The 17,136-nt window shown below is 48.3% G+C and overlaps 1 protein-coding gene across 1 annotated transcript; it reads left to right on the forward strand.

Moving 5' to 3' along the window:
* Positions 1-1,278: 1,278 nt before the first annotated feature.
* On the forward strand, positions 1,279-16,381 carry Ntsr2 (neurotensin receptor 2). Its single transcript, XM_048804962.1, has 5 exons — positions 1,279-1,300; positions 9,209-9,270; positions 13,009-13,282; positions 14,897-14,987; positions 15,957-16,381. Exons 1-5 carry the CDS (start codon positions 1,279-1,281, stop codon positions 16,216-16,218), a joined length of 711 nt encoding a protein of 236 aa, XP_048660919.1. The 3' UTR covers positions 16,219-16,381.
* The last annotated feature ends 755 nt before the right edge of the window (positions 16,382-17,136 follow it).

Below are 17,136 nucleotides of genomic sequence, written 5' to 3' on the forward strand. Positions count from 1 at the left end.
CTGTGAGGGGAAACCGGAGGAGGGCATCAGTCCCAGCCAGCACGGGGCACCCGGTATTTGCCATGTCCCACTCAGGCTCTCTGGGGCCCATCATCTCAGGAGCAAGACTCAGAAACTGAGGAACTTCCCAAGGTCACAGCTCTAAGACAGGATCAGGCTCAAATCCACATGTTTTTCCCAGGGGGAAGGTGATGGGGAGAGGTGTTGGAGGCCCTCCACCCCACAGGCTGAGTGCGGGCAGCTGTGCTCTGCCCAGCTTGCCACCAGAGCCTCACGGAGCCCTTCCTCTGTCCCTCTTCCTGCCTCAGCCTGTCTGGAGTCAGGAGAGCTGGGTTTGGCCACCGCCTCAAGCCCCACAGGGTGCTGCGAGCTCTCTTCCCAGTGACCGCACAGCCTCCAGGGAGCTCAGCCCACCTGCGTCACCCCTCGCTCTCCAGCTGTGACGGCCTCGACACATGGGGAGCTGTGCTGGCCCTGGCGCTGCGTGACCATGGGTGGCTTTCGCAGCACCCCTCTAAGGAGAAAACAGAAGTGTAAAGGGCTGGTCTTGGGTCACAAAGCCAGAAAGTTGCAAAGCAGGCCAGGGGACTGCAGAGACAGGCGCCCCAAGCTCATCCCAGCCCTTCCTGGATGCAGGCAGCCTGCAGGGGGTGGTGTGGTGGTAACTGACGCGACCTGGACGGAAAATAAACCAGGACACTGTCTTGAGAATTAGTGCTTGGGAAAGGGGGAGTTCCCTCCCCTTTCTAGAGAGCTCCGTCTGGAAACTTGATTAGCACCGCCTGTTCCTACTTTTCCATTCCTCCCTTCAGGATCTAACTACTTCCCTTTGAAGTGTGAACACCCCTGTGGAGGCTCAGGCCGAAAGCTAGAGATTTATGGAAGGCCTTGTAAAAGGAGCCAGTTCTTCCCCTTATCACACTCCACTTCCCACTTGAAACCTGTGCACAGCTATGTACCGTTTAGACTAGCAAATTTATGACACTAGATAGCCTACAATTGTTCTGGAAAACCAGTGAAGGACGCTCTGATCTCCTCCGGGCCTGCTGCTGTAGATAAAGCTTGGAGCGCTCCTCCTCCCTGGTGCTGCCTGCGGCTTCTCCACCAGCCTGTTTCCCGCAACAGTGGGAGGGAGGCGCAGAGCAAGGACGGTTTCTGAGCAAGGCAGGGGGCAGAGGCCTCCACCAGGAAATGGCCAAGGGGAGAGGGCCGGCCTGCAGGCGACCGACCGAGGGGAGGAACTTCAGAGTACTGCCTCTGAGCTCACTGGCCTGAGATATGAGGCCCTCGGAGGAGCCAGGTCGGTGAGAGGAGCCTGGGTGTGGAGGCTGCGGCCCAGGGATGAGCTGGGCTCCCCGATTCAACTTCCCGGAGCTTGTCCCCATGTCTCTGCAGCCCTGAGGCCACCAGTCCTCCTATGTCTTCGGCTCTGCTCCTGGGGTCCCAGCAGCACCAGCCCAAGACCCCCCCCTGCCCCTTTGCAGAGGCCTTCTCTGCTTTCCTGGGCTTCTCCGCCTCGTTTCCTCCCGTGGAGGCCCTGACAAGACCCATGTGGGACGTTGTCAGCATGCAAGGGAAGATCAAGGGACAGGGCCTGGCGTGTTCTCTTTGATGCAAGCCTAGGATCACCCTCACTTCACCAGTCCGGGTCAGTGGCTTCCCCAGGTGCCATATCTGGTGAGGGTGACTAGTACTCCACCGCAGGCCGCTGCCATCTGAGTCACTGACCCGGACCCTGGCCTCTGAATACTGATGCCCCGAACCCCTCTAATCCCGGGAAGGACCTCGAGTCAGCACCTCCCACCCCACGACCAGGACAAGCACCCACAGTCACTGTGTAAGGGAGAAAACACCAACACCTTGGGACATTTCTGCTGACCTGGGTCACCACCACTCTTACTATTTTTAATTCATCCTCTCAAGATATTTTAAGAACCTCATGACCAAACGAGTGATAAGATTGGGAGGAATTATACCTGGTGCTGCTCAGCGTTTGGCCGGAGTCCGACTGAAGCGCAGGACACGCACAGGCAGCAGTTGCTGTGAACAGCAGGCTGGAGCCACTGTACCCATCGGAAGCCACAGTCCCTGTGGAGCAGGAGAGGGTGACAGCGGGCTGCCATGGTCCTCAGAGCTCTGAGCCCAGGCAGGGCCATTTCCCACTCCATTGGCAGCATGTGCTGAAAGAGACAGGACATTGGGGTGACACATGCCCCACAGATCTGCAGCCACAGGGCCCACACTGGTTTGGAGGATGCACCAAGAGATGGGGAAGTGACCACTATGGGTTCCCATGGATGCTGGGGATCACCAAAAGCTCCGTGGGGAGTTATATTGCACAGTCATCATGGGACCTGCTAGCCTCTCCTGCCACCCTCCTCAGAGGCCATTATGACTTAGGGCAACCTCCGTTCCTTAGCTGAGAGAACAGGGTAAAAATAGAATCCCTCCTTCACAAGGTTGTGGGGATACCGGAGGCCACAGGAGGACAGTCCTCCACACCGTGCCTGGCACTTACTAACCCCGAATCCTCACAGTCGCTTTGGGGTAGGCATTGATGGCACCATTTTGCAGGTACAGAAATGGAGCCTCTGTCCACATTGGCCCACACCCAAGGCCCAGGCCCCTAAGCCTTCCCTGACTCTCCACCCCATGAGGACTTCTTCCTTTGATCTTTGAGGGAAAGGGACAGAGGTCAGGGGCTGACCTCTCTGAGCTCCTCCTAGGTGCCAAGTGCCTTACTTACATGTCATCTCTAATTCTCACAACCTTCCTCCAGGATCGATGATACCATTTTCCAGATAAGGAAACTGAAGTTCAGGGAGGAAAGGGCAGAATTTAGGGGCATTGTCCTCGCCATCCGCTCCCTTAGAACTTGCCAGGGGGGGTTCACTACCTGTCCACCAGAGGGACCCCTCAGGACAGGATCCTGGCCCTAATCATCTTTAGCAATGTTAAAAGGTAAACCACAGCACAATAAATGTTTTGGATTGATTGAGCAAACAGCCATCCATGAAAGGAACCCAAGGGGATGACTTGTATAAGGTGGGTGCAGAAACGTCTCATTGGTTGCAGTTCTGTAGCTGCCCTCTTTGGCCTAGGTCACTAGAGGTCCCTAGGTGCATAGTCTAGTTAGCAGCTTCTGATTGGTGAAGTTGAAGTTTTGATTTTCTGTAATAGAAGCGATGACAAGAAACAGTCCAGGTTAGGATGTGCTCATGTTTGTAACCAAGCAAGGTCGAGACGCTGGTTTTGTCTGCTCAGAGAGTCACTGAACCGGGTCTCCGTTTTAATCCACTTTAACAGCACCAGTAGTTCCCTGCACTATGGGTGTTACACACCATGAGAAAAAGTCACATTTGGTTGTTGTGTTTTGTTTTGTTTTTAATTAAAAACTCTATTTTTCAGAGCAGTTTTAGATTCACAGGAAAATCGAGCAGAATGGGTATGCCCTCCTGCTCGCCCCCTCCTCGACACCCCTACCACAGTGGCGCATTTGTCACCATCAGTGACCCTACATTACTACGTCATCACCACCCAAGGTCCTCGGTTACTCCAGGGTTCGGGCTTGGTGTGGCACGTTCTAAGATCTGACAAAGGCACAGTGATGTGTACCCAGTGTCACAGAATCCCAAGGACCAGTTTTGCTGCCCAAAAGATCCTCTGTGCTTGCCTAGCCCTCTCTCCCTCCTAATCCCTGGCCAGTCCATTCATTGTCCCAGAGTTTCATCTTTCCCAGAATGTCATCGGTCATGTAGGCGTTTCAGATTGGCTCCTTCCACTTAGTAAAAAGTGCTCAAGCTTCCTCCGTGTCCTCTCGTGGCTTGATAGCACATCACTTTCAGCACTGGACAATATTTCACTCTCTGGAGACACCACAGTGTTTGTCCATTTGCCTGCTGAAGGACATCTTGATTGCTTCTCAGCTCCTGCAATAATGAATAAAATTCCTATCATCAACCATGTTCATGTGTTTGTGTGGACGTAAGTCTTCATGTGGGTAAATACCAAGGAGCCTAACTGCTGGATCATATGGGGAAGGGATATGTCTAGTTTTGTGAGAAACTGCCAAATTGTCTTCCAAAGTAGCTGTATCATTTTTTATTTTTTTCTATATTTTTTTATTTTCTATATTTTAAATTTTTCTATACATTTATATACTTAGTGCTGGAGGTCAGATCCAGGGCCTCATACATGCTCTGCAAGCACTCTACCATGCAACTATAACTATGTCCTTACCCCCATTTTTTGTTTTTAACATCAGTGAATGAGACTTCCTCTTGCTCCACACCTTTAGCAGCATTCCATGGAGTCAATGTTAGCATATTAGCCATCCCAGTGGCGGGCAGCGGGATCTCATTGTTACTTTAATTTGCATTTCCCTGATGACGTCTGGTGTGGAACATCTTGTCATATCCTTACAGGCCACCTATATATCTTTGGTGATGTGTCTGTTAAGGTCTTTGGCCTATTTTTAATATGTTGTTTGTCTTCAGACCATTGAGTTTTGTTTTGATTTTTTTTTTTTTTTTTTTTTTGGCACTGGGGATTGAACTCAGGGCACTCAACAACTGAGCCACATCCCCAGCCCTATTTTGAATTTTATTTAGAGACAAGGTCTCACTGAGTTGCTTAGTACCTCACTGTTGCTGAGGCCAGCTTTGAACCCCCAATCCTCCTGAGCCACTGGGATTACAGATGTGCACCACCACACCCAGCTCTTACTACTTAGTTTTCAGTGTGTTTATGTACTCTGGATGAGAGTCCTTTGTCATATATATCTTTTACAAATATTTTTAGAACGCACAACATGATAATTGGGTCTTGGTTATTGATCCACTTTGATGATCTCTCAGTTTTAATTGTGAAATTAGACCATTTATGTTTAAATGATTGACATAATTGAATTAATAGCTACTATATTTGTTATCTTCTGATTTTGTGGTTCTAATTGGGAATTTTATAAGACTTGATTTTTCTCCTTAACATATCTTTCTTCCTCCTATTTCTCCTTTTTTTCTTCTTCTCCTTTCTTTCTTTCATTCTTTGTGTGTGTGTGTGTGTGTGTGTGTGTGTGTGATTGCCTTCAAGTTTGCAAGATAAATTTATAACTAATCCAAGATCACTTTCTTTTTCTTTCTTTTTGACTGGGGATTGAACCCAGGGGCTCTTTACCACTGATCTACTTCCCCAGCCCTTTTCATGTTTTATTTTGAGACAGGGTCTCACTAAGTTGCTTTGGGCCTCCCTAAATTGCTGAGGCTGGCTCAAACTTGCAATCCCCCTGCCTCAGCCTCCTGAATCGCTGGGATTACAGTCATGCATCACTGCACCAGCTTTCCAAGGCCACTTTCAATGAACATCATGCCACTTCTTGGGTAGCACAAGTACTTTATAATAACAAAATACTCCTCATTCTTCCTGCTATTCCTGCTACAATTGCTGCCATTCATTTATTTTACTTACAATGGTTTGACTTGTAAGTTTTTAATCATATGATGATTCAAAAATGATGTAAATTCAATAAGAAACATACTTCAAATTTTGAATTTCCATCCTTTCCCAGGCAGTGATATGTGGTATCACCCTCATGATACAGCAGCAGCAGGCCAGGGCTCCCAGTTAGCCCTGCAGTTGTGGGAATGACCGACATGCTTTACGGTATATGGTGTGGCTGAGCTATGATGTTTAGTAGGTTAAGTGGAGGAAAACTTGCAGTATTTTCAACTTATAACGGGTTCCTTGGGATGTAACCAACCACAGGGTGAGCAACATTTGTAGACATAAGTAATACAGTTAAATACATCTTTGCTATTATTATTTCAAACAAAACACTATTTGTTAGATCAACTAAAATATAAGTATAGTGAAGTTTTTCTTTTATTTCCACTTATTCATCCTCAGACTCTTCTTCCTGTAGATCCAGTTTCTGACTTATGTCATTTTCCTTATCACTAAAGAACTTCCTTAAACATTTCTTTCCAGGCAGGTCTGTGGACAAATTCCCTCAATTTTTATTTCCTTGAGAAAGTCTTTTTTTTTAATATTTATTTATTTATTTATTTTAGTTTTCGGCGGACACAACATCTTTGTTTGTATGTGGTGCTGAGGATCGAACCCGGGCCACACGCATGCCAGGCGAGCGCGATACCTCTTGAGCCACATCCCCAGCCCCGAGAAAGTCTTTATTTCTACTCAACTTTTGAAGGATGATTTTTCAGAATCTAGTATTCTAGGTTGGTGTTTTCTTTTTCCTTTCAAAATACTAAATATTTCCCTCTATTCTCCCCTTGCTTGCATGGTTTCTGAAAAGAAGTCAAATATCTTTGCTCTCTGCAAATGAAGCATTTTATTCTCCTCTGGCTTCTTTCAATATTTTTCTTTACCTTCAATTTTCTGCAGTTTGGATATGATATGTGCAAGAGTTGCTTTTTGACATGTGTCTTATATTTTCTGAGCTTCCTGCATCTGCAGCTTGGCGTGTGTCATTAATGTGGGAAAATTCCCAGTCAAACATTCCTCTCTCTCTTCTCCCTCTGGAATTCCCATGATGCAGTGTTATACATTTTGTGGTGGTCCCACATTTCTCAGATATCCTATTCTGAGTTTTCACCCCCCCAGTCTTTTTTCTCTTTGCTTTTCAGTTTGGGAAATTTCTGCTTTCATATTTTCAAGCTCAGAGATTCTTTCCTCAGCTGTGTTGAGTCTACTGATGAGCCCATGAAAGGCACTCTGCATTTCTGTTACAATGTGTCTGATCTCTGGCACTTTTTGGTTCTTAGAATTTCCATCTCTCTGCTTTAATTGCCCATCTGTTTTTTCTTGCTACTTTTTCCAATAAAGCCCTTAGCATATTAATCATAGTTTTGTTTTTCTCATAAATTTCTGGTCTAAAAATTCCAACATCTCTGCAATCTCTTATTCTAATACTTTTTCATTCTTTGCAAACTGTGGTTTTTGCCTTTTAATGTGATTTGTGATTTTTTATTGAAAAGTGGACACAATGCACTAGGTAAAAGGAAGCAGGTTAGAGAGGACTTTGGTGATGTAGTGGGTGGCAGTCTGTGTCATATGACAAGGTCTTGGCCTCTAGTGATGATGTGCCCCTTGACCATGAACTTCACACACGTGAAATCTTTAAACATGATGGAAGTATAAATTTAATCCCAAAGTTCTCAAACTTTTAAATATGAGTTCTCAGTTTTAATTTCTAATACAATATTATAAGTGTTGATAGGTATAATCCACATGAATAAAAGTTCTTGGATTTCTCAATAATTTCTAAGAGTGCCAAGGGGTCCTAAAACCAAAAGTTTACACCATTGGAAATTCAAACAGAAATTTTAAAAATATTTGTCAGTTAATTTAAAATGACAATAATAAATCTATTACTTGTCAATATAAAATAGCCATATTTACAAATAAAAATAGCAAGGAGGAATAATTCATTGCTTCACAATTTTGCAAATGTCTTTAATGTCTAGTCCAGTTTAAGACCCAGGTCCTCATTTCTGCTTCTGTATTCAATTTGTGATGATATGTTGCTTTGGCTGATGTATATGAAGAAAATTCATCCTCACACAGACATGTAGTTGGAAAAGAGGAGAGTATTTTAATAACCTCCCAAAGAGTTGTGGGTATTTAATATTATACCACTTTGAATAGCAGCATTTTCGTAAACATTGTTACAATAGGGAAACTGAAAATATATCAATGAATTTTCCATAACTGGTTATATTCAAACCCATTGATCAACTTTCCATTTTCAATGCATCTTTTACCCATGCATGATTTTGTAACATCTGTAGAATGCTGGCTCACGTAGGTATGAAGATCTCCCAAATGTTGATACATTCCTTTACATATTTTATGAAAATCACATTGTTTTAATATTACCATGGTTATGAGAAGAGACTTTGAATACTGGAAAACATCAAGCTCGTGGTGACACATACAATGGTCCAAAGTTCTGATTTCTGCTGGGTCGGAAGCTCAAGTATTACAAATTTACTTAGCAACATACTTGCTGTGATTTTCCCTGCCAGGTTGACTGCACTCAGTTTTGAGAAAACATTTACCAAATTACCTAGCTCTAAATGACTAAAGTTTGTTGTCCATTTGTTCAAGTGAAAATCGTGCTCCGGGGGAAGAAACATCAGTGCACCTTGTGACAAGAGAGCACAAGTTCTTCCCGTTGGGACAGCCATTGCCCATCACACACAGCCCAAGTGCCCTGTGCGTTCTTCCCAGTGCACAAACAGAACATCGACAAGATGGGCACTCGAAGGTCAAGGCTTAATAAAAATTAATAACTTCTATTGCTTCATCAAGGACAAGAGTATCCTTATGGGAGCTCAGCTGATTTTTTAGATGGCAAGTCCTTGTGATAAAGAGCATGGCGTCTGGTACAGTTCAAGGGGAGCACCTGCAGCCTTGCACCATCACAGGTGGCAATCAGTGTGACCCCAGCACAGGGAATGGCCATGCTTGAGAGTCACTGAGAAAATTGTTTTCACTTTGCAGATCCTTGGGAAGGGGTTGTAGACCCCTAGAGATCTGCATACCACTTTGGGGAATAATCTAATTCCATTTCATTGTTTTATGAGATGGGAAAATGAGGCACACCAAGATTATTTGTAAATCTTCAGTGAAGTTAAGCCTAAATTCCTGAGCCCAGAGAGCTCTCCGGTTCTCTCCCCGCCATGTGAGAACACAAAAGGAAGATGACAAGTTGTTGAGCCAGAAGAGAGTTCTCCTGAGACTCCCACCCTGCTGGCACCCAATCTCAGCCTCCCGGCCCCACAACAGAGAAATTAGTAAGATATTAGGGTTCCTTTATATACCCACAACCAGTCTGACCAAATGCAATGATAGGAAATCAGCAGAAACTCGGGAGGACAGCCCAAGGACACACAGCAGTAAGCGGTGGGGTCCCACCCAACTCATAATAAGTCTGCCCCAGCAGAAGCCCCTTTCCAGCGGCGCGCGCTCTCCCAGGTTGAACGGAACTGGGAAGCTGGAGTTCACTGTCTCGCGTTGGCTCAGGAACTCCTTTCAGGGGCGTGTCCTCCCGGTTCTGGAGGTTCGCAGAGAGGAGGAGGCGCTGGCTCACCGGGCAGCTCGCCCAGGCTCCGGGCAGAGAGAGGGAGGGAGCGCAGGCCGCGGGAGCCGGATGGAGACCAGCAGCCCGCGGTCCCCGAGGTCNCAGAGCCCTCCTCGCGCGTGTGCACTGTGCTAGTGAGCCGCGCCACACTCCAGGTCTTCATCCAGGTAAGTGGGTGGGGTTGGGGGAGGGAACTGTCCCCGCACCTCCCCCTGGAGGGACAGAGGGTTTCTACGCTATTTTACAAAAGAGAGTTACCATCCGATTTTACAAAAGACTTGGGGGAGAGAATTGGCCAAGTGAAACATTGAGAAAAGTACAAATTTGAACTCAAAATTAACTCCCAAAGCCTGCGTTCTTCCCAGTCTTACAAGAGTGGTGCGCAGACATTACTGGGCCTAAGAATCTCCTGGGGAGCCTGTAAAAATGCAGATTTCCTGACCACCGTGCCTCAGAAGATGCCCCTCACCACCGTCACCGTAACCACACCGCTCTGCAGCCAACCTCCCAGGAGGCCGCATGGGGAAATCAGAAGGCTCTGGGGACTAACAAGGGCCTAACATTTCTTGGACGCCCAGTGGAGCACATTCTTCCACTTCCTTGAACCCAGGACTTTCCTCTAGGGATAAGGCAGCGATGGTTGATGACTGTTTCTTCCTTTGTTTGTGGATTTCTTTTAAAAGGAATTTGGGGCAAGGATGATGGGACAGGCCTGGGACCTGGGGACAGAGTCAGGTACTCATGGCTCCGGGAGTCCTTCCACCTCTTGCTGTCTTTGCAGCATCCCTGATTCAGAAAAAAAGATGTTCATGTGTCTATGAGTAGGATTTGCACATTCAGGTCTGTCCCCCTGGCAAGGACAGGACACCAGCCTCCCCTTTGATAATTAAATATGATCAGGTGAACGTACCCAAAATATGGCTTTGCATGCTCTGCCTCAGCCTCCTGGCCTGGCTTCCCTGCCTCTGAGGCTGTGACAGTGGACTGCCACTTTAGAGTGAATCTGTCCAGCAGGTGGGAGCCTTTTGAGGACCTGTTTGAATACAAGTACTGCAGAGCAGGCTGAGACATGCAGGGTCATGTCTACAAAGCCAAGAAGAAAGTAACCGAGGATTTTGAGCAACCAAATACTCTTTCTCTTTGAAAAGTGTTTCTGTCTCGTACTGATAGGGAAGGATGGCTTCTGCATGAACTCTAGCTTGAACTCAGTGTCAGGAAGCTTCTAACCCAAGACAGCTCAGTTACCCTGGGGGAGAATGAAGTCTTTATTACATCAGCTTCTAGGTGACATTTGCCACCTATGTGCTAATGGGCATTGCATAGGAATATAGAACCTGTAAATGTTTTAATTATGGGTGAAGGTGCCAAGCAAAGAAGAGTCCAGATTGCCAACGTGGGCTTTACTTATTTTTCTTCATGTGTCTTTGGAACCTTTAGAACCAACAGTTGTGACATTCTGGTGCTGAAGTTCCAGAAGTACTTAGAACAAGGCATTGTCCCAAAGCTGCTGATACATGGACTTTAGGATGTGTGTTTACAGAACTACCAATGTCAGAATTAATATTTATTATCATCAAATCTAGTAATCTCCATCCCCATGAAAAGCTGGATGGAACATCCAGTTTAATGGGATTTTGTGCAGATATAATAAGGAGGCCAGAACATTCAACATTGTAAAGGATTTCAAAGGGAATTTATATACCAATCGCAGCCTTGGCAAGAATATGGAAAGACGCTCAAAGAGAACACTCCACTCACTTTAGAAGGCACTTACTCTAGCCTCTATAAATATAATCGACTCAGAACTGACTGGGCAGTTCTCATTTTTAGAAAATTTGGGCAAAGGGTAAAAGGTCTAGATGAAAGGTCTAGGAAAGAAAAAAAAAAAAAGCCAAAACCCAGGAGCAGAGCAGTAATCTGACCCATGCAAATGCAGCCCTCCCACTGCATCACGTGGACCAGCCATGACCTCACACTTCAGCCATCCTGTCCATGTGCTGCTGGTCTCTGCTCTGGCCCAAGCACATCTTAGCAAGCACAGAGGATGGCCGACACTCGTGTACCCCCAGCAGCCTCCACGTGGTTCCAAGCTGCTAGGGAACAGCCAGAGCACTGCTGCCCAGGCCTGACTGTGCAGCTCCCTGCTAGGCCAGGCGAGGCATGGCAATGACCTGGACAACCAAGTGCCCAAATGCCCCAAATGCCAGGTCCTGCTTCTTGTTACAGACTAGGCCAGTGGCTTCCAGGCTGTCCCTGTTTTGGAGCTGGACTTTAAAAATGACATGGACCTGCACAGTTTGGGTTGGAATGTTCTGCATACACAGCTCCCTGGATATGGGGCAGAGGGAGGTCACTGCAGCACAGCCTGAGATGCACCAGGAGCCAGCTCTTGACCTTATACGATGCAAATTCTCTCAAAGTAACACCATTGTTCGGCAACTAGCATGTAAAGAAAAGTTTAGCTTTTGACATACAGGATGCGTTAACACAAAATAACCAGATCCAAGTTAGGGTTATCTTGGCTCACTTTTTTTTCCCAGTGTCTTATCAGTGAGTTGATCTGTTGTCCATATATGAGTGGGTTCCATCCCCTCCACCCCCCCAAAAAAACTCATGGTTTTTGAAAGTACAAAAAGCTATACAGTTTTTCCAGAAAGATTTATGGGAATCATAATTTTCCCAATAATTAAGAACTAATTTATGAATACATTTTTACTTTCGCTTTGTGAGTTGACCAGTATAAAAGTGACAATTTGATAGCAATTAAATACGTTGCTGTTGATATAAGTCCATTCAGTTCCTCAGCAAAGTATAGGTTTATCCTTCCCATGGTGTTGCTTATTTGTGATCGAGATAAGAAAGCAGGAGTGGGAGCTCCTTAAAAAGGCACAGTGCCCAATTCAGATAGTTTGCACTAAGGTGATGCTCTTACGTCCCTACCCTCCACGCCCACACACTCACCCGGCCCTGCCATCCCTCCAGGAGAAGCGTGTCACTGCTGGATCTGTTGCGTTGGTCCTCTTGTGGCTATGTAAATATTCTTCACAGTGAGCCGCACTGTCTGTTGTCTTTGTATTTTCCTTCTGACGTGGCCTTTGTTTCCTTGACCTTCATACTGTAGTCTTTTTTTCATTTGCTTAACTTTCTATGCATCTGTTTCTAATTCATTTTCAAATTCTTTAACCAGAAGAGTAAGGGCCATTTCAATATGTTCAGACCCTTCAGATGCCCTCTGAGGTTCATCTTTTATTCTTCTGTCCTCCTCCCGAGAGCCCTCTCTCCTTCTGCTCCCTTCCTCCTGGCTCTCCAGGCTCCTGCACAAGAGGGCGCCTGGGAACTCCCTCCATTGCCCTTGGCTCCCCTAGTGGGTGCCCAAGTCTTTTTCCAGCTCCCCTCCTGCTCCTCCTCCTTCAACAGGATCTCACTAAGTTGCCGGGGCTGACCTCAAAGTCATGGTCCTCCTGCCTCAGCCTCCTGAGTTGCTAGGATTACAAGTGTGGACCACTGCACCTGACTCCAGCTTTTCCTTAGGTCCACAGAAACCTCGGTGTGGGTCTCTTTCTGGACATTGTTCTGGTACTCAGACAACCTTTCAGTCTAGAAGCTCAGATTGCTCAATTTGGGAAAAACTTTTTTGAATGTGGGATTTTCCATATAATTTCCTTCCTTTGTTTTCTGAATCCTTTTCCTCTCTAGAATCCTATTATTTAATGATGCTGAGCATCCTAAACGAATCCCCAGGGTCCTTATCTCTTCTCTCTTCATTGCCCACTCCCAGCTTTCTGAGCATCCCCCAGCCTCATCCTCTGGCCCTTCTGGCCCTGAATTCTACAGATGCAAATTCTGGGCTGGGCGCCCCCTGATGCCCAGAGCTCTGCCTCTGTGACCTGGAATTGCCTCCACAGGTGAATGTGCTGGTGTCCTTCCTGCTCCCCTTGGCACTGACCACTTTCCTGAATGGGGTCACCGTGAGCCACCTGATGGCCCTCTACTCCCAGGTGCCATCAGCTTCTGCCCCAGGCAACTCCATGCCCAGCCGCCTGGAGCTACTGAGCGAGGAGGGTCTCCTTGGCTTCATCACATGGAGGAAGACCCTCTCCCCTGGGGGCCACCCCAGCCTGGTGAGACACAAGGATGCCGGCCAGATCCGCAGCCTCCAGCACAGCGTCCGGGTTCTCAGTTAAGTCCTCTGTCACACTTCCCGAGGGAGAGAGGTCTGGGTGCCAGGGCTGCCTCCACCAGGTCCTGACCAGGTGACCTAGCAAGTCACTGTCCTTCCTGACCTCCTTTTCCTATGCCTCAGGGGAGCTGTACTCAGCAATAGACCTCCTGCAAAGGCTTAGAGGGATGTTACACTCCCCCCACCTTTTTTTGTGGTGCTGGGGATTAAACCCAGGGCCTTGCTAGGAAAGTGCTCTACCACTGAGCCATACCCCCAGCCCATCAGAGAGATATTAAAGGAAGAAGTGGGAACTTTGTTCATGCAAGTCCTCATCTGCCCCAGGAATCGCATACTCAAACAAGCAGAGACCTGGTCTCTGTTTGGAGGTTGAGCTGTATGAATGAGTCCAAGGAGCAGCTAGAGTGAGAGAACACATGCTCGGAAGTGTGGACCCTCAGACTGACTGAGTCCCCAAACTCAGCCCCCTTACCCTCCCCTTTCCCTCCTACAACACTGATCTCTTTGCTTGCGTGCTTGTTTTTATGAGGATCTGGGACAATCTAGCATTGGAACTTTAAAAAGCACAGGAAAGCAGGTCTCTTCAAGCACCTGCTACTCCCCAGGCACAAACTGACGTGTGGAAGGACCGAATGGGAGCTAGATCTGTGCCCTCAGTGACATCCAGGTCTTGTGCATGGACAGAGACCAGGAGCTGGGTGCGATGCATGTGATAAGTAGCAGAGTCAGCACTTGAAGGTGTCAGGCTCTGCTTTAAAGATGGTGGGCAGAGATCAAGAGTCACTGTCCAGGAGTGACAGGGGAGAGTCCATTTTGAGATCTGTTGCCCTGGTGGCTCTTTGGAGGATGGACACAATAAGTGCTTCTCAAACGCTCCTGCACATAGGAGCGAGCCAGAGCGCACAGGGCCAACCCAGACATTCCGACTCCAGGTCTGGAGTGGCCCGAGGTCCTGCAGTTCTACTAAGCTTCTTGTGGTGGCTGCTGGGCCCACACTGGCCTAGAGAACGGGTTTTCCAGTGGAGCAGGGGAGAGGAGAAGAGGGAGGGGGTGGGCGGTTAGGAAACAGTTGTCAGAGTCCAATGAGAAGGAGACAGAGCTTCTTGGGTGGTAGCAACGGGGATGGAGAAAGATGGTGAGGAGAGCTCTCTAATCGATGGGATTTAGGAGGAGATAGATAAGAGGACTTTGTGGCACGTGGCTTGGTGGATGGTGGTGCCATCTATCCCTCAGAACCTGGAGGGCCTTTCCATGGCTGGAAGGACATTTGAGTTCTGCGGTGAATGTAGTTACCAACCAGGTGAAACTATGTGGCCCTGAGCCAGGAGTACATTCTGAGAGCTGCAGGGATGGGGGGGGGGGACTCTGGAAGCATGTCATGTCCAGGTCATGGCTGAAGTGGACATTCACCCAGAGAACTTGGTGGTACAAAGTTCAAGAACAAATTCAGATAGGAGTGTATCAGGTAATGGCCAAGTTCTCTCCCTGCCCTCTGACTCCAGGTACAAGTCACAGGGAAAGGCTGCTGTCACCTTGGGTATCTTCTTCCTGTGGAGATGGTGCAACTGAGAATGTGTTGGCTTTCTCCTGTTCTCTGTCCCCTTGCCCTGCAGGAGCCATCGTGGCGGTGTACGTGGTCTGCTGGATGCCATACCACGCCCGCAGGCTCATGTACTGCTACATCTCTGATGAGGCGTGGACCGAGTAAGTGTGGTGGGCAGCCCTGGCCACGGTGGGAGGGATGGCAGCACTCCTCTGTGCCTGGGCTTGCCGCTGCTCCCCAGAGAGACCCTCTGTTTCTGGAAGGACCTGTGGATCTCTGGCCTGTGTTCCAGATGGTCCTGCCCACTCTGCACTCTTAGTATCCCAACTGGGGGGAGAGTCACAGTATTTTCTAGAAATTTCTGTCCCTGTGGGGCCATGTGAGTGAGAAGCCTTGTAGGTGGTAGTCATAGCTATGGGCATCCTGACTCTAGGGTGGACAGAAGCCTGCAGGCCAGGGACAGGGGTGAAGGCCATGTTAACACAAAGTCACAGGCAGCAGAGGACTACAGATGTGGTTCCTTGAGCTAACAAAGGCTCCTGAGACAGAGACCAGGACATGCACACCCTTTATGACATAGTTGGAAAAGAGAAAATCCATTCTCTTCCTTTTAGAAACCACAATGCCTCTGATTATAAGTAGAAGCCAACAGAGTAAAGATCCCACATAGGCCCTGAGGATATAGCTGTGTCAACCGAGGCCTGCTTCTCGGAGCCCTCTGCACCCCTTATACACACATGTGCTCATGCACGCAGTGGCCAAGCCCTTACTACTGCAAAGAATTCCTGCAACAGGGAGCTCTCTTCTTCTCAGAGAGACTTTCAGCACTTAGTGACACCACATCTCTGACCATATCCATTCCCTCGGGCTCCCAGCATCTCAGTGGCCTGGATGGATACATCCTGTCGTTCGCCAGGGTCATCCTCACTGTGTAGGTCAGGAACTCAGCCAGAGATGGCAAATTGTAGAGGCAAGGTGGAGTACCTTGGCCAAGGGCAGCTGGTGGGGACGGAACGCTGCTTCTTGGCAGCCAAAAACATGCCTTCCTCCCTGGGCCCGGAGGAGACAGGCCTTGGCAGGGTGTGAGGAGCGACAGGCCCTCTAACCAGGCCTCTGGGCTTCCCTTCCAGCGCTCTCTATGACTTCTATCACTACTTCTACATGGTGACCAACACGCTCTTCTACGTCAGCTCCGCAGTGACACCTGTCCTGTGCAGCGCCGTGTCCTCCTCCTTCAGGAGGCTCTTCCTGGAGTCCCTGAGTGCCCTGCGTGGCCAACACCACCCCATGGAGCCGTTGCCCCCGGAAGCCCCAGAGTCCCACCCCAGTGGGTACAGCTTCAGGCCTTGGGGATCTTCCCGATCCCCTGACCTGGATGAGATACAAGCATGAGCAGAGAGAGAGAATGGCTGAGTGCCCGTCACCTGCGTATCAGACGAGGCCCGTCATCACTGATCATCTCCACTGTGTAGCCAGAGGGACTCCACTGACCCCAGCTCCGCCACTTACCAGCCATGAGCCTGCAGGCAAGTCACATAACACCTCTTGGCCTCAGTTTCCCTTCTGTATAACAAAGATAGAGCCCACCTCTTAGTGACAGCTACCGTCAAAGAGCACAACAGCACCACCTGGGCATAACAACACTCAATAAAGTTCAGCCCGTGCCATTTTGTCATGGTTGTTACATTATTACTGCTTTTCTGCTCTCCTGGAAGCTTTGGTGGCTTCATGCTCATAGAGTTTGCACTCAGATGTCCCAGGAGTTTTCCCAAGTGACAGACCAGCAGTCTGGCTTAACAGTGACTTCATATTAGCTGCACAAAGCTCCCCACCCTCTTCCAGCTGGACACAGCAGTCCACACCAAGAGGAGCATTCTGTGGGCTCTGGAAAGCTGGGGCATCACCGGCTTCCCCCTAACTGGACTCAGGCCTGTACAAGGTCTGATTTGTGGCAGCTGGACAACGGCTGTGTGGCTGATAGGGAACGGCCACATGCTGCCTGCCTCAGAGCATGGGCCCAATGTCCTGCCACCCGTACCATCTTGGACAAGAGGTAGATTTCAGAATGTGGATTTTCAGAATAGGACACTCAACTTGTACTACAGCACCTTTATATGTGGGAAAATGGGAACAGAGAAGTTCATAAGGTTCTCCACACACTCCTTGATAACCCAGGGCCTGGAACCCAGACTGGGGACTAGGGAGCTCCGTGCTCAGTCTCTGTAACTTGCTGCTTCCCAAGAGCTTGATGTCAAGAGATGCTCAAAGGTTACAGGGCCAACAGGGTGGAACTAAGGGAATCACGGCAAA

Source organism: Marmota marmota, unplaced genomic scaffold (assembly GCF_001458135.2).
Source record: "Marmota marmota marmota unplaced genomic scaffold, marMar, whole genome shotgun sequence".
In the NCBI taxonomy this organism is placed as follows: Eukaryota; Metazoa; Chordata; class Mammalia; order Rodentia; family Sciuridae; genus Marmota; species Marmota marmota.

What these genes read in the sequence shown, in the direction of transcription:
- Ntsr2 (XM_048804962.1), top strand. Translation starts at nt 1,279, where the DNA reads ATGAGGCCCTCGGAGGAGCCAG. An exon ending in CACTCCAGGTCTTCATCCAG is followed by an intron (nt 9,271 to 13,008) that starts GTAAGTGGGTGG and finishes TTGCCTCCACAG; the next exon opens with GTGAATGTGCTGGTGTCCTT. An exon ending in TCTGATGAGGCGTGGACCGA is followed by an intron (nt 14,988 to 15,956) that starts GTAAGTGTGGTG and finishes CTTCCCTTCCAG; the next exon opens with CGCTCTCTATGACTTCTATC.